The 23,735-nt window shown below is 50.6% G+C and overlaps 4 protein-coding genes across 7 annotated transcripts in view; 1 reads left to right on the top strand and 3 right to left on the bottom strand.

Moving 5' to 3' along the window:
• Positions 1-1,995, top strand: part of PLXND1 (plexin D1) — a 65,756-nt gene extending 63,761 nt beyond the window's left edge. For all 3 annotated transcript variants that reach the window (XM_084214375.1, XM_084214376.1, XM_084214374.1), the window contains one exon: positions 149-1,995. In XM_084214375.1, the coding sequence (XP_084070501.1) occupies positions 149-265 (117 nt within the window). In that variant the 3' untranslated portion in view covers positions 266-1,995. The remainder of the gene's footprint in view (positions 1-148) is intronic.
• A 2,110-nt stretch (positions 1,996-4,105) lies between these two features.
• Positions 4,106-5,691, bottom strand: H1-8 (H1.8 linker histone; the record flags this gene model as incomplete). Its single annotated transcript, XM_084214566.1, has 5 exons — positions 4,106-4,809; positions 4,888-4,925; positions 5,004-5,136; positions 5,214-5,476; positions 5,676-5,691. The coding sequence occupies 5 exons, from the start codon at positions 5,689-5,691 to the stop codon at positions 4,411-4,413; spliced, it is 849 nt and encodes a 282-aa protein (XP_084070692.1). The 3' UTR covers positions 4,106-4,410.
• Positions 5,692-8,514: 2,823 nt separating this feature from the next.
• On the bottom strand, positions 8,515-11,258 carry RHO (rhodopsin; the record flags this gene model as incomplete). Its single annotated transcript, XM_084214440.1, has 5 exons — positions 8,515-8,634; positions 9,018-9,257; positions 9,526-9,691; positions 9,806-9,974; positions 10,898-11,258. 5 exons carry the CDS (start codon positions 11,256-11,258, stop codon positions 8,515-8,517), a joined length of 1,056 nt encoding a protein of 351 aa, XP_084070566.1.
• A 3,644-nt stretch (positions 11,259-14,902) lies between these two features.
• Positions 14,903-23,735, bottom strand: part of IFT122 (intraflagellar transport 122) — a 30,221-nt gene continuing 21,388 nt past the window's right edge. The window contains exons 21-29 of one of the 2 annotated variants that reach the window (XM_084214365.1): positions 22,637-22,777; positions 21,550-21,647; positions 20,573-20,673; positions 19,267-19,432; positions 18,178-18,289; positions 17,648-17,776; positions 16,749-16,828; positions 15,936-16,100; positions 14,903-15,316 (exon numbers count right to left, since the gene is read on the bottom strand). In XM_084214365.1, coding sequence (XP_084070491.1) covers positions 15,227-15,316; positions 15,936-16,100; positions 16,749-16,828; positions 17,648-17,776; positions 18,178-18,289; positions 19,267-19,432; positions 20,573-20,673; positions 21,550-21,647; positions 22,637-22,777 — 1,082 coding nt within the window. In that variant the 3' untranslated portion in view covers positions 14,903-15,226. The remainder of the gene's footprint in view (positions 15,317-15,935; positions 16,101-16,748; positions 16,829-17,647; positions 17,777-18,177; positions 18,290-19,266; positions 19,433-20,572; positions 20,674-21,549; positions 21,648-22,636; positions 22,778-23,735) is intronic. The other variant, XM_084214366.1, reaches the window with a different exon arrangement.

Here is a 23,735-nt window from a genome sequence, read left to right as displayed (position 1 = left end):
GTGAGTACAGGGGCTGTGGGGCTGGGTGTGCTCCCACCTTGGGAGCTCTGGCTGGAATTTGGGTTCCATAGGTCTGGTGGGGTGAGCTGGGCTGTCAGGTGGGCACCCCACATTGCCTCAGCATGCTGCCTGTCTGTGTCTCCCACAGATCGTGGCTGCCCTGGACGCAAACCCCACGACAAAGCGCACCCAGCTCCAGCACAAATTCGAGCAAGTGATTGCTCTCATGGAGGACAACATCTATGAGTCCTGCAGTGAAGCCTAGGCTGACTGCAGCCCTAGAAGTGACCTTTCTTGCAGCACAGTGCCGCAAGGGACCCTGCCTTCAGCCGCAGGCACACCTTGGTCATACTCAAACCAGCCTTGTGGAGGGGGTGGGCCTGGCCATGGCTACAAGTTTGCCTCACTTCACAGGAAACCACAAGACACCCTTCCGAGCAGCTAAAACTCTTCTGGTCTGCACTGTGGCACCCATAATTTATTTGCTCTTGCCAGCCAGAAATGGAGTCATGACTCTTGTGGCAAGCTCAGTTCACCACTTTCCCCTTGGTCAGCAGCAAAGCCGTCAGCACTCCATGCATCCCTGTGCGTGGTTCCTCAGGACGGGGCTGCAGAGGCTGGAACAACAGACACAAAGCAGAAGGGTCACCTCAGGGACTAATGACCACAGACAGCAAAGACCATCATAGGCTGAGCTCCCACTCCATCCCTCCAACATCCTTGTTTTTCCAACATCAGGGACTCTTATCAGCTGTTCAATATCTGCTGCATTCTGTGTATATTTGTGCCTTTTAATTTTTGTACTGTATGTGTAAACATAACCACTCCTCCATCTGAAACTTGGGCAACACGGGGAACTCGAGGGTGAGACAAAGCAGTTGCTTCCCAAGCAGCTAAGGCAAGGTGAAAGCACTTTATCCCTGGTGGAGACAGCTGTTTGGGAGCTGCAGGGAGCCCGGTGTGTGCCAGCAGGGGAAGGGCTGCTCCCCTTTCCTCCCCTTTCCTGCGTGCTGGGGCGCAGGAGGAGGTGAGCTCTGCACAGCCCCAGCTGGGGGGCAGCGGCTGGGGAAGGAGCTGGCCCCACACGTGTCCGTGGCCCTGCAGCCCCTGTGACACCGTATGTACCCGTGTCAGGGGTCTGCTGACAGCCCTGTGACGGTGGCCTCAGGCCACATGCAGGGCAAACACCAGAGAGCATTGTCTCTGCCTCTCCCTGCGACCATCCCCAAACATGAGGCCAGTCCTGCAGAGGTGTCTCCTAAAGCGGCTTATTCTGCTTGCTTTGGGCCAGCCCTGTGGCTGGCACCTGAGAGCAGCCAGGGCAGTGGGGCTTGGCTGCATGGCCAGCCTGCTTTCAGCCCTTAGGGGCAGAAGGACTGGGCCCAGCCGCTGCCAGGCCAGCAGTGACACCGGCCAGCGGTGACACCGGCCAGCAGTGACACCGGCCAGAGCATCTCCAGTACCCAGAGCTGCAAACTAGGGTAGAGAGTGCCCCAGCTCAGGCTGGGGGCACTGAGAGGGTCCCAGTGGCAGACAAACAGAGCTTGCCCGAGACTAGACACCCCAGTGCCACCCTGCCAACCCAGCTCGGTGGCCTGTTGTCCCTCCTGCAGCCTGGGGAGCTGTGACTGCTCCGGTGTCCAGTGCCACACAGGCCCCGTGGAGGCTGGACGTGTTCAAACCAGCATTCCTGCGCAGGCAAAGGCTCCTGCCCAAGGCTGACCACCACAGCCACCACCCCAACTGCCCCACAGGAAACAAACACAGTTACTACCTCACTGCAGGAGGGTGTAAGGGAGCCTCTGGTAGTCACCCAGCTGGCTAGAATGCATTCTGGCACTGGATGACTTTGTCCACCAAAACTGAGTGATTCACTGCCATGGACAGGTGGTCTCCATTCCATCATTTCCAGTAATGCCACATCTGTCAGAAACCAGAACATCAGAGTTGTGTATGTGTACATAGATATCTATTTTAAAACAAACAGTAGACTTTATCCAGTATGTTAAAAGGTGGGGAGGGAGGGGAGGGAAAGGGGAAGAACAGAGTTTTTTTTAAAGAGAACTACAGAAAAAGTACTTACACTGTGGAGGGTGTCAATGTCTTTGCTGAGGATGTGGCTTCAGAATAGAAACTCCAAGAATGTAGCTGGGCTACATTTTATTTTGAAAGTGATTTCACAAAAATTTCTTGATGTTTTTGTCTTTTAGAAACTGTGAATAGCTGCCAGAGATGTAGGCAGGCCCAGCACAAGAAAGGCCAGGGTGAGAAGGACCAAGGTAGCAGAGAATGTTGAGCTTGGCTGGAGGCAGGGAAAGGGCCATGGAGCTATAGCCCCATGTTGTTTATTACAGGGAAAGGATAAAGGTGAGACAAGAGTAAGTAGAGTTTGCCTCCAGGTGCTGTGGCTGGGCCATGTATTGGGGCTATTGTTTTATTATTTAATTATTTTCCAAAGCCAGAAAAAAAAAAAAAAGAAAAAAAAAAGAAAAAATAACACGCAGTTGCTACAACCATTTAAAGAAACAACAAGGCAGAGGGTTTGTAGTGTTGCCTTGAACCTCCAAGCCCTTTGTAAGATGTTTTTAAACTTTGGCACGTGTTGTGGGTGTAGTGCCCTTACCTGCTGTGTAGTGGAAGTGGCAGACTCCTGGCAAAGCCTATCTTTGTAATAAAACAAGGTGCTGAACCTGTGGAGTGCAGTTCCTGCCAAGTACATGGGGAGGACACACGTGGATGACACCTGCACAGACAAGTTTTGCACATGCAAGACACACCATGTATGGGGTCAGCAGCCTAGTGAGAACAGGTTTGTACCCCTCACACACACCACTCCCACAGCCATTGCCCCAGCTCCTGCCTGGGCCAGGTGCAGGAGGGGACAATCAGCATGGGGACGGCAGCACCTGAACTGACCAACGCTGGGCACATGAAGATCAGTAACCCCACAGAAGCAGCTGCTGACAGGCACCCTCACCTCTGTCAGGTGCCTCCCTGCAGCAGACTTGAGCCTGCAGCTTCAGCATCCAGGGCCCTTAATAACCATGGCATTGCTAAATCTTCCCCCTGCCCTAGTAAAAGCTGTGCTTTCCACACACCAGAGGGATTTTCTTCCTTCACTAGGAAGTTGATTCCTTGCAAAGCTAAATCCAGCCGTTAAATTATTTGGCCTCTCTCAACGCAAGAGAGCTTTGCATTTCACTCCTGGTGGCTGGTGAGAGGGAGGACACCGTCCCTGCCTGGTGCTGTTGGGGACATTGCCACACGGGTGAGTGGTGCTCTGCGAGCCACCCCCATCTGAGAATCCAGTGAGCTCTGCTCAGTTACTGCTGCCACATTCCCCACCCTGTCCCTGGGGGGACACGAGTTCCAGTTCTATTAAAGACAGATCAACACGGCCAAGGCTGAAGTTTAAGGGAAGTTAGTTTGCCCAGCTCTTACTTAAGCCCCAAAGCAAGGCCAGGAGCCTTGGAGGGCAATGGCAAGGCCAGTTGCAGATTAATAAAATCCTCTTTAGAAAGAGTTTTACTTCCACTTATTTTCTCCCTCCCAGGAGGACTGTAACCCTTTACATGATCAGCATGACCTTCAGAAGGGCCCCGCTCTGGGCAGAGCAAGAGAAATTCAGGCAATTGAAGCTATTAAATGGAAGAGTGATACACTGACCCAGAGGAGCTCACAAGACAAGTTTGTAGGTGGGAACTGTGCCATAGACTGGAAGAGCATGCGCTGCACTGGAGCCTACAGTAACAGCCCAAACTTGATTTTTGAGCCCTAAGACACCTCCATCTTCCTCTTACTGTAGTTAAAGCACAGGCTGCTTTACCTCTGCTGGGAGACACTTGCCATGGCATGCATCCAGACCTGCCACTCTGGTGCTCCTATAATCCCAGCTCAGCCAGGCATTAGCACAAGGGCAGCCAGGACAACAGAGGGCTGGACACCACACAGCCTGCAGGCACCATGGCTCCACAACAGCACTGGCCAACCTGAGCTCCTCTGCTCCCAGGTGTGTCACCGTGCTGTGTCCCATGGGTCTCGGGTCCCTGCCCATCACCTGGCACACTGTCAGCCTGCACACACACAGCCCCCAGGCCCAGCAGCCCTTGGCACCACAGCTGGGGACACATGGGGACAGAGAGAGAACCTCTCCGTGAAGGCAGGCAGCAAGGTAGCTGCCTGCAGCATCAGCTCACCACCATGCCGTGCAGGTTAAGGAGAGGACTGGGGGATTTTGGCACTGTGAGATGGAACTGCAGGAACAGGGACTCACAGCAGTCATGCCATTCCATGAGGCAAGTGAAGAAGCTTTATTAGGATGAGGAGAATGCAGAGTTAAAACCTGGCCTAGGGACTGAAACCAGCGCAGACGCCAAGGGCCTGGGGCCCACTGAAGCAGGGCTAAGCTCCCTATGGAGCCTTTCTGTCTGCTGCCAGGGGGGCTGCCTTCTTCATCCTGGCCTTCCCCTGCCCAGCTCCTGCTGTCACCCGGGGTTTCTTTGCCTTATCTTGACCTCCCTGTGCCTTGGGGGCATCCTGCTGTGCCCCCTTGGGCACCTTCCCCTTGCTCTTTCCCCTGGGGGCCTTTGCCCCAGCGCTAGCAGGGCTGTCGCTGTCGCTATCGCTCTTTCCTGCCTTCTCGGCAGCCCGGGCCGTGCTGGGTCCTGAGCGTCCTTTTCGGGGGGCCTGGCGGTGGCCAGCAGCCTTTGGGGGCCCTGAAGGCCCCAGGCCATGAGCCTGGGGCCGGTCAGCAGTTTGGGGATGCTTCGCTCTATTGCTCCTGGGCTTCTCTGCTGCTCGTGGCTGGGCCTGGAGGGAAGAGAGGAGAGCACCTCAGGGTGCTGCTGTGCCACGAGCCGCCCAACCCCACTGCTGGCCCCAGCTCACCTTCACAGGGTTCACCTTGGGCTGCTGCTGGGTGGCACCTGGGGAGGAAGGGCAGCAGATGAGCCCAGGTGAGACCAGGCAGTGCCAGCTTGCTCACAGCGCCCACAGCCATTTACCTCGTGGTTGTGCTCCTGCCACGGAGGCCTGGGGGTCCTTGGTGCTCCCTTTCTGTCCCGGCTTTGGGGCCTGGCCTCTGTCAGGAACTGCCCGGCTCAGCTGCTGCTTTTGCCCTGATTTCTTGAGTGCTAACTGGAGGTGAGAGAGGGGTGTCAACAGGGCCAGCCAGCACCTGTCCCCAGCCCTGCGGCTCCAGCATCCTTGCTCACCTTGAAGGTGCCAGTGGCCCCCACAGCAGTCGAGTTGTGGGGCCGCACCAGGTCCCCGCAGCTCAGCCCCTTGCTCAGTGCCTGCTTCAGCAGGTACTTGAGGCGGATGGGGTCCACACTGGGGTACTTGGCCAGGATAAAACGCTTGATGGCAACGACAGAGGCACCCTTCTTCTCATCGTGGGCCCGCAGTGCCTCCTTGACCATCTGCAGGGTTGGAGGGTGCAGGGCCTGACGGCGCGGGGTGATGCCAGCAGCCTTGGCTGCTGGAACAGGGACTGTTTGGGACTGAAGCCTGGTCCTGAGACACTCACACCCCCAGTGGCCTCAAAGCCCCCAGAAGCCAAGGTGCCACAGCCCTGCTCATCCCTGCAGCCCCCGCAGGGAGCACAGCCACCCTAGCCCAGAGCACGAGCCAAGCTCCAGCTCTGAGGGAGCCCACAGCACTCGCAGAGCCCTTACCCAGCTGAGGCTCCATGGCAGCACACAAACCCAGGCAGTCACCAGCAACTCTACCCACAGCAGCACAAACCCTACTGCCATACCCAGCTCCCCTCCATCCAATTTATCTGATGAACAGCCTGGCTGCAGGTGCTGGCTGTCAGCTGCTAATTGCTGTGGTCAAAGCCCTGGTGGAAGCCAGGGTCTGGAAGCTGAAGGGCCTTTGCCAAAGCTTTGGGAGGGGCTGGAGGGAGAAGGATGAGCAATGGGGCTTTGCAGGGTGAGTGCCCTGAACAGGCAGACAAAAGGTGTCTACCTGCTGCAAGGTGGGTGTTGGGGTGCTGGAATTGCAGCTTGCTGACAACGCTTGCTGTGGGGTGCACAGGGAACCAGCCCAGAGCATGGGGCCCACACAGATCCATTGCCAGTGTGAAGGTGGGATGTGCTGTCTCCCTTGCCAAGTATGGTCTCACTAGGAAATGGGACTCTGAAAATGGTGTGGGTAGAAGATTTCACAAGTGAGGGGAGGAAAATGAAGAGTTGCTTGGTTAGCGAGCAGAGGCAGGAGGAGCAACTCTCACCCAGCATCCCCAGGTGTCACAAGCAGGAAAACAATTTGCCCCCACCCACTGAATCCCATGTTCAGGGGAGAGCACTCCCAGCCCTGGACACGGGCAGCCACGTCCCTTCCATGACCCCTCTGTGCAGTGAGGAGAAACTGAGTAAAACACCAATGGCTCTTTGGTTTAGAAACAGTCCCTACTGTTTCCCCACCCAGTCTGGTGTAGAAGCAATACCCACTGCAAATGTCCCTGTGGCGGGGGCCTCCCACTTCACACGGGACTCACAGGAGTTTTGTTTGCATTGTCTGCTGTAAATGTGGGGAAGTTGTAAAGTGGGATTACATGATAGCAGGACTGGCTCATGGCCATCTCAGCAGATCACAGCAATAGACCTGAAAAGCACTGCCCGTGGAGACCTCTGTCAAGGTCTGCACTCACCTCTTCAGCCCAGGGCCAGATATCTGGCTGAGGTGCCAGTAGGAGCCAGGTCTGGAGCAAGGAGCTGGGAGATAGACCCATTGCCTGGAGCCCCACACGCCCTCCTCCTCCCCAGACCAGCACCAGCCTGTTTATCCCTTATTTCCAGTCCGTTTCTGAATTCCCCAGGAAGGGGACAGTGAGCTGCTGGTGCCAGCACCACAGAAGGTTTGGCTGCATTTCCTCATCCTGGATCCATCCATCACCTCTCTGGTAGCTCTGTGATGCCTCTGGTACCTGGCTGAACTGGCAGGAGGGTCCCAAACCCTTGTTGCCCCTAGCACTACCAGCAGCCAGGTGTCACAGTGTGGGGAGAGCCTGCAGGCTTCGGGCCAGTCTGGCTTGTGCCAGGGCTGGTCCTCCATGGACAGGAGAACCACAGTGCCAGGCATCACCACACTCCTGTGAAGCACAACCTCACGGACACCAAATAAACACTGAATTCTTCCTCCTCTTCCCTCCAAAACCACCTCCCAGATTTGAAGAGCATGAATCAGACATCAGCCTAAACACTGAATTATTCATAAAACTCTAATCTTTAGATTTCACTGAATATGCAGAAGTATCAATAAAAAAGATAATGAGAGAATTGTACTTGCAAATTGCTCTTTATTAAGGGTTTAACTTGCATGGGCTCTATACATTCCCTATTAGTCCTTGCAAAGCTGCATAGGATTAGAAATCAGAGAGGATAATAATGTACAAAAATAGTTTCAAATGTTGATAACACTGAACAGTGAGAAAAACATCTTATTTGTATAACTGAACTAAAAATAAAAATGAAGAACACCGCTACAATTGCAATATGCCATCTTGTACTGCTTGGAACATATGTTGGCATGGCTGAGCCATATGCTGCTGGGTCCTGCCTGCTGTGGCAGGGAGGGAGATCAGCCCTGGCCCCGCAGGCCTAGCAGCACCAGAGCCACCCAAAACCTCCTGCTGGGCCGAGGCCAAAGTGACCACAGCCAAAATGGGGAGGGCCATGGGCAGGCTTGTTGGGGGCTTGGCCCAAGGGGTCCAAAGGTGCCTAAGGAAGAGAGGTGGGACTGCAGGGAAGGGGTGCTGGGGGACATGGAGCAGAGCTGCTGCTGCTGCTGAGGCTGCAAACACCATCCGTGTGCTGCTGCACCAGTGCTGGAGGACTGAGCACTGAGCTGTCCCGGAGAGCTGTGGCCGCACACAGCTGCGCCGTGCTGGCAGGGCCCTCTGTGCCACCTGCCTGCCAGGCAGGAGCCGGGCACTGCTATCTGTCCCATTCCCCTGGAGGAATCACAGCATCCCCCAGGACTTCTGGCAGATGGGACGGGGCCAGAGCTGGGAGCGCCTGGCAGAGCCGGGGCACTTTGCAGCAGCCAAACCTGCTCTGGGCAGACAGAGTGCGATGGGGCTGAGTGACTGGCAGCACTGGCTAGGATCCATCTCTGACAAAAGGACCAGAAAGTGGCCTCAGCTCTGGCCCCGGCAGCAGAAGATGCAGAACGTGCCCTGGCTGGGGTGTTCGGGTGGGTTGAGGGAGGCAAGGACAGCTCTGCCATGGCCCCAGGCACGAGCTCTCTGACCCAGCCTGCACTCAGAGAAGGGGCATGAGGTCTCAGCAAGTCAACAGAAATGCATGGATTTATGCCAGAGGAGCTAAGCCTTTGCATTTTAATTACAAAACGTGTACACATTTTCAGCCTTGTTCCCAGGGTTCCTAGAGCCAGCAGCCCACCCCACAGGGCCTTGGCCATGGTGAAGCAGGGGCAGGTGGTGGCAGCAGTGGGGTTAAGTTTGTGCTGCCAGGGCAGCACCCCAGGGACTGGCTGCTCCCATGGGGCCTATGCAGGAGAGACCTGGCTGGTGGAGACGGAGGAGGTCTCTGTCTTGCCAGCAGATGTGTCCTCGTCACCCAGTGGGTTCTTGCCACAGCAGAGGGTTGTGATCATGCAGTTACGGAACTGGGAGAGAGGGAAGCCCAGGGTGAGCCAGCTGGACATCATGCAGCTCTAGCTGCAGAGCTGTCTCTAAGCCCAGCAGTACTGTGGTGCAGGAAGAACTGTGCCTATATGGAGCAGTGCCCCACTGTCTGCTGCCCACCCCATCTACTGCCAGCCCTGCCTGCTCCCATCATGGCTCCTCCATCAACCCAGCACCTGCATCACTTCAGGTGGAATGGCCTTGCATTTCTGAGATGTATGGAGGAGCTGCACAGTTTCGCATGTGCCAGGACTAGATCTCCTGGAAACAATCCCCACCCCAGACCACTGGCACCTTGAGATGCTGTAACCCTCTGCCAGCTGTTATAAAGAGAAACACAGAAGAGGGGCACCCTGCCAGTTACCTGTTTGTTCATTACGATGTAGATCACAGGGTTGTAGATGGCCGAGCTCTTGGCAAAGAATGCCGGGATGGTCATGAAGATGGGCCCGAAGTCTGATCCCTGGTTGGTGAAGATGTAGAAGGCGACGCTGGCATAGGGGACCCAGCAGATCAGGAAGGAGATGACCATGATGATGACCATGCGAGTCACTTCTTTCTCTGCCTTCTGGGTGGTGGCAGACTCCTGCTGCTGGGCAGCAGCCTGCAGGCAGAAGGGAATGGAAACGCCATGGAGCCAGTGGGTGCTGCACCAGCAGGGACACAGGGTCAGGGCTCACGGCAGTCAAGTTGCACATCTGCAGTTTGCTATTTCCCTCTTCATGGATGGCCAGGCTGGCCCCTGGAGGACCCTCCCTGGCACCATTCTTGAACCTGGTGTGGGCCCTTTTCCAGCACTGGGGACAGGGACAGGGACAGGGACAGCAATGGCAGGACAGCCCTACTGGCCACTGCATCTGGCAGGTACCCACCTCCTTGACCGTGCAAACCAGGTTCCCATAGCAGAAGAAAATGATCCCCAGCGGGATCATGAAGTGAACCACAAACATGTAGATGACAAAAGATTCATTGTTGACCTCTGGCTTCAGAGTGTAATAGTCGATCCCACACGAGCACTGCATGCCCTCAGGGATGTACCTGCAAGGGCAGCCCAGCAGGTCAGCACCCAGCAGAGGAGACTGGCTGGAAGCCACAGCAGAGCCACCAGCCAGGCTCCCACACCCCTGACACTGGGTCCAATGCCCTCCCTACCTGGACCAGCCGAAAAGTGGGGGAGCTGCACATGCCAAGGCCATGATCCAGGAGAAGGCAACACCCATGATGGCATGGTTCTCTCCAAAGCGGAAGTTGCTCATGGGCTTGCAGACCACTACGTATCTTTCGATAGCCAGCACCACCAGTGACCAGAGAGCAATTTCACCTGCACCAGGGAGAGGGACAGAAAGGACACAGGGACTTTGAGCAGGAAAATAAACCACCCTGATGGCAATATGAGGCCTCCTCAGACTGATGGTCCTGAGGACAACCCCTGGCAGAAGCTTAATCGCTGACAAGGATTCAGAAAGATAAATGAAGAATGGTCCAGGGCAGATGTGGTAGGACAGTGTGAGAAGACCCCTTCTCACTGTACTGCTGACCCACAGGAACCATTTTGCTGCAGTGTTTTGAGATTCATGGCTGATCCCACCATTCATCCCCGACAGCATCTGCATTTGCAAGCCTGTGGTCACACTCCAATATGCAGCAAGTGCCCATCATCCCAGGACTTCCCCTCACTACCCACAGCTTCCCAGGAAACTTGTGCCACAAGGACCAAACCAGTAAAACAGTAGCTGTGGCTGAAGGCTGAGACAAATGGAGGAGGACATTTTTAGACACACAATATCTGTTTCACATCTGTTTGGTTCCATACCAGGCTGGCATGGGGAGGAGAGGCAGCTCTGCTTGCCTGTACCACCATGCACCACACCAGAGCCAATGGCAGATTCAGCCCTGCAAAATAGGAGGAACAAAATTGTCATCTCTCAAGTCAGAAAGTGAGCCAAGGAGATGCACAAATCCAACAACTGCAAAATCTGGTATTGGCTGCTTTTCATTGCTGCGCTGTGGTTCTCATGATATTGAGCAGCTGGCTCCCAAAATAAAGGTTTTTTTGAAAAGAGTCACTTGTCACTTTCTTCAGCTCCTACCCAAAAACAGGCCAAATGGCCTCAGTCCACATCAGCAGCAGGTCAAGGACGTTACAGGTACCATGTTTTTCCAAGATCATCTGTGTTTTCCTTCCCACTACTAAAATCCGGGGAAATTCCTGACAGAAGACATTTAAATATTTGGAAAACTTACCGCCCAGTGTGGCAAAGAAGCCTTCGATGTAGCACCCCGTTACTCCAAAGACAAAGTACCCGTTCATAGAGGTGTACATGGTGGTTGTGAAGCCCCCGAAGACCATGAAGAGGTCGGCGACAGCCAGGTTCAGAAGGATGTAGTTGAGAGGTGTGCGGAGCTTCTTGTGCTGGATGGTGACGTACAGCGTGAGGAAGTTGATGGGGAAGCCGAGCAGGATCAGCATGAACATGTAGGCAGCCAGCGCCGAGAACTTCCAAGGCTCAGCCAGGTAATACTGGGGGTACTCGAAGGGGCTCCGCACCACCCCGGTCTTGTTGGACATGGGCACGTAGAAGTCTTGGCCTTCTGTCCCGTTCATGGTAGCAGTCTGTAAGGCGCTTTTTGCTCTTACTCTGGGAGTTCTTTTGTGCAAGGGGAAAATTGCCTCTGAAATGGAGCTCCTGCCACCTCTCAGCCTTCACTGTCACCCCAAGGAGAACCAGTTACATTCTCCTCCACAGGGCATCTCTTATAAAGTGCCCCCAGGGTAAGCTCCAGGCACTGGTGTCAGCACGATTAGGGTTTAGAGAATTATTAATCATAATCATCCCAAGTTAATTGGCTTTCCTGGGAAGGTGTTAAGGTGACACCAGTTTCTGGCCGGCGCTGTCATTGCTGGAGACCACGGCTCATGGTCACATATATAAAGAGGTAGCTCTGCACCACACAATTCATTTGGAGGGGCTCAAGCACGCAGCAGCTCCCTTGCACAGCCTCGCTCTTCCTTTCCCTTCCCCACTAACAGGAGGGACATGTGTGGTTCAAACCCCAGGACAGTGGGTTTGGGAGCTGCAAATGGTGGCCTGGCTGGGTTCCTGAATTCCACTTCCTCAGTGAGAGAGGAGTGCCCCAGCCCCATTCTCACAAGGGGAATGTGGATCTGTGAAACCAGCCAGTCCATCCCCACATACTGACAGTCCCTGTGAGAGGCTGCAGAAGGCAGCATGACTAAACCTCCTTCCACAAGCTCCAGCCACCTCTCTCCTCAGGATCTGGCTGTGTTGGTTTGACCACCACCATGAAACATTTGGCCCACTTGCAGGTTACCAGTTGTGCCAGCCGCTCTGTGCCTTTGTATCTGATTTTGGTCATGCCAACTCCATTGGTAACAGCTAATGAATAACCTGGTCCACCTGTCCTGGACTGGAATCATTGTGTGATGGTGCTGAGAAGGCTGCTGGACCAGGGCACTGGTGGGATGTTCAGAGCTGAAGCCTGCACTCAGCTTCATATACTGGTTGACAGACAACCTCACTCTCCTCAAACCTTGCATAATTATCAAACTCCACAGGGAAGGTTATTGTTAGAGCCTTCTGTGCCTCCTATGTCTCTCTGAGTCACTACTCTGTGCACTTAGATGTGCTTGAAACATTCCTTGTGCCAACCAGAAGCTGAGTTACACAGCTGAGTTATTTTCTTAATTTTTCAGAGGCAGTGGGACAAAATGTACAGGAAATGAGCACAAAGAGAGACTTTGCTCTGCCCCTTTGTAGGTGATGGAGGCTGGAAGGGAGCTGAGCACCCACCTCCCCTTGGTGTTTGGGCTGCACTGAGGGCTGAGCTGAGCATTCCTCACAGCCAGGAGCAGGTGAATGCGAGGGCCTCTCCAGTACAGGAGGATGTACCAGAGCTGCTGGAGCTCATGCCTGTAAGGTGGGCAGAAGTTCATGTCCTCTTGGCCTTAATAAACTTCCTTCAGTCCTGGCCTAGCTTTCACCAATGTTACTTTTAAGTTAGTTCAGAAAGAAGTTTAATAGAAAAAAGCACAAAGCACTGTACTCTCCTTAGAGCAGAGGTCAAGCTGGGAAACCTGCCCTCTAAGTGGGGAAGGTGGAAGGAGCTGAAGTGCTGGCACCACAGACTAGAGCAGACCTTGCTAGCAGCCCCAATACAGGCCACAGTCTCTGGACAGTCCCAAAGGTCTTCTTTCACCTTAACATGAAAACACCAGGTCCTCACACACACTGTTCACCCTAAGTCCCTCTCAATGAATTTCTCACACGTGTTTCCAAGGCCAAAGCAGTGCCACTTTCTAACTGCAAATGCAGCTCTTTACACTTGTACCTGGGCACACAGGGATTAAAGGTTTATTTCCTAAAACACTTTAAGCTGATGCAATAAGCCACTGCTGAGGTAGCAGCTGCTGTGTAGAGCTTAGGGCTGCATGCGTCACCACTGGATACAGCAGTGGGACAGGCAGGCAGCTGAGAGATGGAGGAACGGGCCAAATTGCTCACAACTCTCAAGTGCCGTGCTGGGACCTCTTGTACCTCCAGGGACTCCGCAGCATGAAGCCAGCTGGAGGGCTCCATGGTACAGGGCAGCCTGGACTAGAACCCTTCACCATGTATGTATGAGACATGCAGAGTGCTTCTGCCCAGAAAAGCCCAAAACTTTCAAAGCTAGACTACATTCACAAAGTTGTTTAAAAAAAAACATTGGTCCATTTTGTCTTTGTGCCACAGCAAACCCTTTCTCTTCAGTTTTATAATTTTTCATTCCCACTGGCTCTGCACAGCCAGCTCCGATCCAGAAGGAGCTGAATTCCACCCTGGCTCCCATCTCAAACAGCATTGTTTATCCATGTCAACAGCAGAGTCTTCACTGCAAACAGTGACAGCTGAGTCAGAAAGCAGACTAGCTGTAATTAGAACAGAATGTTTTTAAAGTGGTAAATCAAGCAAACTTGGTCAGGAACCACTGAGGGGCTCGGAAATTCGGCAGTGTGATTGCAGGGTCTCCTTTTCCAGAGGAACTCGAGCAGACAGACATCCCATTTCACGTGCAAAGTGCTGCTCCCATGGGACCTGCCTGCCCTGCCAGCACCGACCACCTCAGCCATTTGCTCATGTCCTTTCCCACTCAGGGTAAAGGCAGGCTGGGACAGGCTGCCATCACAACAGAACTCGTGGCAACACGGGCACAGCATATACTGGATTAAAGTCAAGAGACACCACTTCCCAGCTCCACCCAAGCTGGTTACCTACGTGAATCTTCCTGCTGCTGGGATGACCCTGTGGCCATCCGTGCGAGATTCCCTGCCCGGGGGTACGCTGGTGTCACTGGCACAGAGCTCACTTCCCTCCCAGCAGCACAGCGGCGTGCTGAGTGCTGGTATGTAAAGCAGCACTGGGAACACACCGGTGTGCAGCTGCATCCTGCCTGCCCTGTCCCCCTCAGCCACAGACCAGAGCAGGGCTGGCAACAGAGGGACAGACCTGGCACAGCTGGCCAAAGGGGTGTGCCACTCCAGATGATGTTGTGCTCCAAAATAAAAGCTCAGGGAAAGGGGGAGGAAGTGAGGATGTTGTGTTTGCGGTGTTTGCCTTCCCAAGTGACAGTTACTCATGCTGAGCCCTGCTCTCCAGGAAGCAGGGAATAAATTCCTTCTTGCTTTGCTTTGCTTGCAGGCAGAGCTATGCTGCAGCTATTAAACTGTCTTTGATTCAACACAAGAGTTTCTTGGCCTTTGCTCTCCTGTTTCCTGCCCAGTCCAGCAGGGAGGGCGAGCCACTGTAGGGGCTCAGGTGCTGCCTGGGACTGATGCCCCCCATATTTCATGCCTCCACAAGAGGCTGCAGCAGAGAGCAGCAGGTCTGCCTCCTGCCACAGGCCCACAGAGCTCCTGCTTGGCTCAGGACTGACACGATGCTGGGGACAGCCTGCTCAGCAGCTCCCCCTTGGCACAGCTCTCCATGGCAGCAGCATGGAGCTCAGGTGTGCACAGCCTCACATGCTGCACTTCAACCAGGTGAATTCACACAGATTCAGCCAGCACCTGCCCGGGGTGGCTGTGAGATGCTCCCAGTGCCAAGAGCAGTGGAACTCTTCAAATTATATTTGAAGGGCTCTAAATGCTGTTCTTGCATAAATGGAATAGAAAGGAAAAAGAAATTTCTGATCAGAAGATGAGTATTATAGCAAATTCTGAGACAACAAATAGTGAAAAATAGTCCTATTTATTTGAAGATCTGTCAATAACTGTGTGTGTTAAGGAGCACAATCTGGAGTAAAACCAATTACTTGAAGGCTGAACTTGATTCTAGAAATGTTGCTGTAAAATTCTGTGGCACTTTGGCTGCTTGCCTGGAAAATGCAGAGCACATTCACAAAAAACAGACATTTTAATTTAAAAAAATAGTTAGAATTCTTCAACTTGGTTCCACTCTTACATACAAAATGACACAAGATGACGTAACTAAGTTATTAGGAAAGCTCTAGAGGTCTAAGAAGGATTTTGCCAAGCCAACCGGGGAGTTTGCCGTTGAGGTAAAAGACTGGTTTTCTTCATTGGTTTGACTCATCTATTCTCCGTCGACAGAACGGACAACAATTATGCTGGAGTATGAGGAGCTCATAGTCTTCTGTGTGAAACATCTGTTAATAAGGAACAGATTTAAAACAAGTTAGCCTGTACCCGGCTCAAAGAAAACGCAAACTGAGTTCAATGGCTACTCAATAGCACAGATACTCTGGAACTACCACCACAGAGAACTGGGCCTCTTGGGTTCAATCGCCCGGAGATGCTCAGCCTGGGAGCACTTCACAGACCTCTGCCAGAGCTGCTAACTACTTTTGCAAAAGGATGGAAAATTAGGCAGTTGAGTAAGGAAACATGACTGAATTCCAGCATTTCAAAAAGTCATTTCTGAGCCAGGTAGGAGCAGGATTGAAACACAAGTCAACAGTCACTGACTGGTCTCCTTGCTAGATCGGGCTGCAAGTCAGAGAGACAGAGCAAAAGGAAATAAATACAAATCAGCTTCTGTTGGTCAGACAAGGTTTGCTCTGACTTGCTGTCAGGGCAACTTCTCAAATTCAGCTATGGCCAAGTCTTCCAAGGCAGCTGTTCGCCTGCCTATCACACAGCTCAGAGCTGGGGTTTCACTGCTCTGCTTCTACCTCATTCAGGAATTTGCCGAGAACATTTTAGAGTACGAGGTTTCAAGGTTAGCAGTGTTTTTGTTTATCTGCAGAGCTCTCGGTGCAGCAGTACCTGGAAGCAGGAGGGGCACATGGTGATGGAGGCGTCGGGCAGCAGCGAGCGGTAGTACTGCCAGCGCAGCGGGCGCGGCCAGCGCTTGACCAGCACGTCGCGGCGGCTCATGGCGCGCAGCACGGCGCGGCTCACCACCACCGGCACGAACGCGGAGCCTCCCTGCTGCACAGAGAGACAGCGCTGTCACCGCCCGCCAAACACTGCTCGGAGCGCTCTGCAGGCGTTTAGGAAGCTAAATAAAATGCAGTAGAAGAAGCTAGTGCAGACCTGGCCCAAGCCTTGTCCCACCAAACTCCCTGTCAGTTTTATCAAAACCTCCAGCAACAGCAGCATCCAGCCACATCTGTTTCCAGTGAGCTTCCCCTGTCTCTTCAACACAGCTCCTTGCAAATAACAGCCACGCTCACAGTCTCTATGAAACCCTGCAGTAAGGCCTGCTTTATAGGTGTGCTGCTGCTCTACCAGTGCATGGTGAGGAAACAAAGTTCCAGGAGTGTTTGGTTTAAATTCATTGTTGTTTTGTGAGGTTTGTGTTTGTTTGTTCGAGGGGGGTTTGTGTGGGTTTTGCTGGTTTGTTTGTTTGTTTTGAGAGGTTTTGTTTGTGTTCTTAAGGGAGGAGTTAACTGGTTAGTCCATTTCCCTCTCAAGTGCCATCCCCCTCCCAGTCCCCTGCTCTGCAGCTCTCTTCGTACCACACACACACCAGAAGAGTGACTTTGTAAAGTAAAATTTTCTATTAAAAAAAAATTCTATTCTAAAAAAAAAATTCTATTAAAAATGTCTGTTAGTAGACACAGGTACAGTTCTTACCTCAAAGCTCAGTTTTGCTGTAAAGGGATCATCATCCTCAACAATATCTGTACTGTCATCAAGCTTCAAACTCTGAACATCTGGATGCATGTCTTAAGGAAGGACAAGAATTCCTGTAAAACTGGCTCTCCTTACCATAGCCAGCACTGACAGAATCAGTATGAGAGCACCCCAGCAGGACCCTTGCTGCTTCAGAGTATCTCAAAGTGTGACAGTTCCCAGACCATTACAAAAAGTACCAAGAAGGCCTTGCTGGGTTTTCCAGTGACTGGGGAAGTTTATCACTGCAGCTGCTGAAGAACAGCCAGAACAGCCTGACCACAGCCAGGCATGACATCAGCTCTTACCCTTCCACAGATGACAGAGCAAAGGAAGCAATCTATTGAAGTTACATTTTTGGGCAGCTTTAGTCAGAGTTTGTGTGTTCTTGTGCATTACTCGACATCAATCTCATATTCTATAACCCCAACAGCAACTGGGAGCTCTGGATGCCAAAGCATTCCAAACCAGATTTCAACAGGAATAGTTGTGAAGTGCTACTTCCCTTGGCTAGGAGAAGGCAGCCTCTAAAAGAAGCTGCTATTGGAAGCAACACACTCCAGATTCCCTTCATCCTTGTCAGGAAGCAGTTCACACAGAACAGGTAAAGCATGGCATTCCACTGTTAAAAACACACATTGCCAGGATTATAAATAAACTGTCCTGATGGAAAAGCATCTTGACAATATTAGGTTTAGTTAAACCATGTTTTGTTTGTTATACTAACACGACAAAGAAACAAGATGCAATTGAACTAACATAGTCATATGACAGAAAGGTTTAAACCTAAGGGGAAAAAATAAAACTCTAAATGGTTTAATTTTTCCCTAAAAGGAAACCAATTCTAATCAAGAGGATACGGTCAGTCATCATCTCTTGCCATTTATTCTCTCTTTTACTCACTCTTGGAGCTTCAAGATCAATGAGAGCTACAGCTTCTTCATCCGTGATGCCATCTTCCAAATAGAACTCAACCAGATGCAGCACCTCTAAAAGGTGGGAAAGGCAGGAAGTGTTCAACCTACAGGAACTCAGGAAATGCCTCTTAGCAGATACTCTGCTCCTTCATGTCAGTGGTGTTCTGCCCACCTTCTCTCATGAAACAAGTTAAATAAAATCAAATTGCAGCAAACCAAACCCCCCAAACTTCTGAAAGGGTTATGTTCACCTTCACAGAACACCAGATGCATTTCGGTGTCTGGCAATGCAACGATGCTCTGCTGCTGCTCTGCAGTGAGAGCCAACAACCCCCACGGAGTCAAATTTAGCAACAGTAAAGGAACATTTGTTTGGCCAAACAACACTGCAGAAAGAAGGAATTAGGCACTGACCTACGCTGTTAACATTTATCTACTTGCAAATCATGAGCAAACGCGGCGTCCCAACGCACCGTAGGAGGAGGCCGAGAAGACGAAAGGCTGCCTGCAGTTAATGCAGACGTTCCCCAGGTTATTCAGCAAGGGGTTGTTGGTGGAGCACCTGTAACACAGGGGCACGAGCTCCTGGAAAGACAGATTGAGAGCATGGCACATCAAACCACAGCCCGGCACATCCTCTGCTCTTTGTTTTCAATTAAACACGGGCCCCTTCGGCTGACAACACTGACACAGCACCAGCGCCAGTCTGGAGAAGCACTGCTGTGAAATCAGACCCTTCAACATCTGAAAATGCTTTCCCTTTTTAACAAACAGCAAGTTTTCCCATTAAAAATAGCTGTCTTCACCACTTCAACAATTAAATTTTCACCTTGCCTATGCAGTAACAGAAGCACAATTCTGCATCACATACACAGGGACAAAAGAAGCTGAAGAGAAGTTTACTGAAGCAAAGTTTTTTGCTCTAAGATTTGGTCAAATTTAGATTCTCCAATTAATTCATCTCCTTTCAAGAGCAGAGTTATTTTAGGCAGTTCTTAAAGGGTGTGTTTCTATTACTTCAGGAGGCCAGGTGTATGTTCACTGGTACAATGCAATTTATTTTTAGTGACTACTCCCTGAGACATGGCTTTATAGAACACCGCAGAAAGCCAGACTTCAGTGAAAGAAGAAAAGGTGTTAAAATAAGATTTACGGAAGGAAGGTCACTGAAGGGATGGAGGGAGGAGGGGAAGAGTGTTAGGAGTGGGACAAATGGAAGTGACCTCCAGCTGGAGAGAGAGACAAAGACTGTGGAACAATAGCATGTGAACTGGGGAGAAAAGGGCTTGGAAGAATTAATAGGCAGTGAGGAAGGTGACTGCAAGAGAGGAGAGGGAGGATGGAAGCTGCCCACAAAGAGAGGGCTGATTTTAATTTGCTCTCAGGAGCAGAAGGAAGTCTGACTCGAAGAATAACAATAAAAGGACTGTGTTTCCAGCAGAAATACAATTAGATCACAGAGCCATGCATAATATATTTCAGATTGTTTTGTGCACACAGGAACTCACATTCTAGGATTAGGCCACATATTAATGATTAACATGAAACACATTACAGCTTACTTCACTGTCATGGAATGGCTTGGATCGGATTGTCAGGCTGCCCAGCTCAACAGATTTCTGGAACCTGTCTGGGATCTGCAGTCCCTGCAGCTTGTCATAGGCATGACGAGCCAATTTATATGCACCAAGAGCTTTACTCTGCTTTGCCAGGGCCAATAATGTATTGCTATAATTTAATTAAGGAATAAAAATACATACAGCATTTATGAAAAAATGCAATACTCCGTCTAATCACAGAAATTGTGCAATGAAGCATATCCAACACGGGGACTTCAAACAGGCTTTAACCAGAGAAATCTATTTACAGAACTTCATTTACAAATGTGTGAAAGGACTATCAAAATATATGTGGGCAATTATCAGCAAGGTAAGGAACTGACCCTACATAAACACTGCTATGGCTCCATTTACAATATTTCAGTAATTCTGGGATGCATGCATTTTCCCCCAGCCACAAAAAACTTAAAATCCTATCATTTTTTACAGTATAAGTAACCCACTGACACTGAGTAAATTCACCTGATGTGGTTTGAAAGAGTGTGCCCCATGTTAGCAACCAAGTGTTGTCCTTCCCTCTCACCAGAGTGAACTGCTGTTTACACCTACTGACCACAAGGCCTGTTATTAAAAAATGTATGAAAGATTCTACATTTCTAAGCAAGAAAGCTATGAAAAGGAAACCTAATGTCCCATCCAAAGCCAGAAATGAAGTGAAACCAAGACAAGATCTCCCTATGGCACCAGTGACCTTGTGGCTCTCTCTTACAGAAAGGTGCATTTCACTGGGCTCACACAGCCCCTTTAGGAAGCACTCCCCAGAGGTTCACTAGCACTAACACGGCCATGCAGATGTTGGCCTGACAGAGCACGTGGCCACACCGGCCCCACAGCAAGCAAAAGCTCCTGGGTTTCCTGCTTCTGCCTCAGCTCAGTCTCCTTGTAACAATGCTGTCAAGATTCAGAGCCAACATCTTTTTGCAGTGACTGATGTCCTAGAACTTGCTCCTCTGACACAGGTGACACACCAGACAGGGCAGGTGTTCAAGGTGGCCTAACAGAGTTAGACATTTGTTGATTTGCACAGCTCTCCAAAACTATAACAAATAACAAACTAGTGCAGCTCAAGCACACAACAGTTTGAAGATGCTGATTATTCCTGAGGGACAGAAGTCAGTTCCCATTAATAATAACCAATAGGTGACACCAAATATTCCCTGCAGGAAGTCCCTGCCTTGGACCAACAGCAGTTATTCCTTTCATGAATCACATGATAACTTCTAGATTTTGTAGTATATCGGAAGGATACACTTTTGAGATCCCCAAAGGAGTCTCCTTCGTTAAGCTGTGAAGCAGAAACCTGGAAATATTGAAGAGGGTTTCAGGCAAGTGGAAGCTGAAAGGCTCCTCCTGTGGTAGGAAAAACACAGACACACATTTCTAAGCTGGAAAACCAACAACTTACATCAGTAAGCAACACAGCACAAGGCATCTCTAGTATGGTGTTTCTTTCATCCGTTGAGAAAAGAGATGTTGACAGAACATAACAAGTGGATTTTGCATATCTTTATCACCAAAGTTCATGCCTAATACACACAGAAAAGTGAGACAGGGAGATCAGTGTAGCTAAGACAGAACCTTTACCAGGTTATTTAAAAATGAGGGCAGTCTGCACAGCCACAGTGCAGAGTCTCTAGTGCTGTGAGATCTAAAGTAGTCTGAGAGCAAAGACTCCACAGCACAGAGTCTTCTTTTGGGCAAGGGCACAGACAAGGGTTCTCAAATGTTTTGCAACAGGTATTTGCACCAATGGTGATGGCAGAATAACTAATTGCTGGAATTAGTAGGAGCTCCTCACTCGTGACTGCACATCAGCGACACACGCAGCACCCAGTGGGAATCCCTGGGCTAATGTGCCTTCTGTTCAACCCATTTTCCAATGACTAAGGGAAAAATTGACCCTGGCCTGTGCAGGAGCAGAGGCTCAAGTACCATGGGACCAAACCAAGGCAACCAGCAGAAAGTGCCATGGGCAGGAGGGAGGTCAGGCATCGGCACAGCCCTGCCCCTGCCCCACCTGTAAGGAGCTGAGCAAGTTCTTGTACAGGACAGCTGAAGACCGTACAATAAAATAAAATAAAGTTAAATAAATAAATAAAGTTACTATACAGTATCCCTGATGTTTATTCAATATTTAATTGCCTGAAAAGTTCTAGTTATTTTTGGACTCCCTAAGGAAAAAAGCTCAGGAAGCATAAATACACAATTCTAAAGTGAGAATCTTACAGTGTATCTTTGGATAAAGTGATAGACATGGTAAACTTCTGCCAAATGCTGGAAGTGATGAAACTTCTGCAACATTTCAGTCTGCTGTCCTTCGTTCTCTGTGAGAGGCAAAGGCATTGCTGTCAGTCTCAAAGAGCAGTCCATGAACTCAGCTGGGAGAAAACAACCTGTTATCATTTTAGTATCAGCACTGCTAGAGGAGATGTGTACCAGGTCAGGTATGCCCCATCTACCCGTGCAAATCATATGCTTACAGAGTTGCTGCTATTCTTCTGAGCAAACTTCTGGCCTGAAACAAGCATGGCAAAACACAGAACAGTTGAGGCAACGGTTTAACACAGCCAGAAGCTACAGATGAGCTACAGACAGAAAGCAGCAGGTGTGCATCCCTGGAAACCTCTTCCAGAATGCTGGAGTTCACAAATACAATTAGTTTTGAAAACTTTCACAAATAGCAAATACACTACTAAGCCATTTGGAAAAGCATGCATCTCAAGCATCTGAGGGGTGACAGATCAGCTGAACTAAAACCAAAGGTACTCAGAGCACCAAGCAAAAAGCAGTATTTCCAACCTTCTGCATTCATTATCACTAAACTACACTTATTAACTATTAACACCTCTCTCCCAGTGACATACAGTTTGGAGACAAGATGACAGCTAGCAAACAATCAGTTTTACCTGTTGGCAAAAATAATTTGTAACCTCCCTAACCTATGTTCAAACACTTGAGGTAATTTATTCTCTAACATCTTTTATTGACTAGCACTACAACCTTGCAGGCAATGGGTGTGGTGGGAAGGTGCAGGAGGATACACGGTCTCAGGAGGTAGGATTTTCATCCCAGCCAGACTTCAGAAGGAGCCTTATGACTGCTGATGTCGCTGGTTTGCTTATTTGTTTTAAATTAGCACATGGGAAAAACAGGGGACTACAAAAATAGCACAAGCCCGAGATGTGCACAGCATTAGAAACCCAAATCAAACCACCCAGCAGAGAAGCAGCTGCAGCAATGCTATCACAATGCAGAGGTGTTTGTCTACGTGCACAACAAGGCAACAAACACACACTTCCTTTCGGTGACTCACCTTGGGCAATGTCTAAGCACTGCATGGAAAGCATCCAGTAATAATAGGCTGCGTCGTTGAAGCGGCTCTCGAGCACGGCGTTGTGTGTGAGCTGCTCCAGCACCCGCACGGCCTCCCCCTGCCTGCCGGCCTTGTGGAACGCTGCCGAGCCCAAAACAAAGAGGGGCTCACAGCGTGATTACATCAATTAACGGAAACTAATGGTTTTGAATGGAGAGCACTCTATTCAGCCCATACCAAACACTCTGTCCAGGTCAGGATAAAAGGGATTATACACTGGTATTTTCCTCCTTGAATGCAGTGACACTAATGGAACATGAGAAGAACCTGCAGGTATTTTGAAGCTTTTGCACTGTCTCCAACTCTTGAGCTCAAGGAGTATGTATAATACGGGTTACAGGGGTTTTTTAAATAGAAAAAAAAAAAAAAATGCTGCAATGATTAGATCTCTGTACAAACAACAGTGATCCCCAAACACTGCAAATCCCAACTTCACTCAAAACTACAATAAATTGTTTGGAGCCAGTGCTCTGGTGTGTATGAATACTTTAAAAGTATTGTGCTGAATACTTAAAAAGAGTACAGCTACTACACCCTGCCATCATTTACTAACAGCATCTCCTTTTCTGATGCACCAAGTAACACCTTGAATTCTCACTTGGCAAACTGCATTTGGCAATGCAGTCTCCATATAAAGGAACAGGGCTGAGGGGGAATCAACCCCAAAAAACCCAGCCTCACAGCACTGCTGCCCCCTGAGTGAAGCCAGCTCAGCTTCAACCAGACCTCACATTCTGGTCTGAGACCAGACCAATCCCATGAGGACCTCCAGCTCCTCCAGCTCTGGGCATCTACACTTGCTGAGCCCCAGCAGCACAGAGCTGGTGGAGCACATGGGGCCTCTAACCTGCATTCAGAGAGTGCAAACTACCACCCTGCCCTCAACCAGCTGCTCAAAGCCTTGGTGCCAAGACACACAAACTCAATTGTGCAGAGGCAGATCAGGCCCAGCCCGGTCCCTTCCTGGCCCTTCTAAGCCAAGCAGTGTCAGGCTTGGATCCGAGCTGGCTCAGGGAACAGCAGGCACACCTGTCACATG

The sequence above is a fragment of the Fringilla coelebs genome (genome assembly GCF_963513975.1).
Source record: "Fringilla coelebs genome assembly, chromosome: 13".
Lineage (NCBI taxonomy): Eukaryota > Metazoa > Chordata > Aves > Passeriformes > Fringillidae > Fringilla > Fringilla coelebs.
This window is presented reverse-complemented; position numbering and strand designations above follow the sequence as displayed.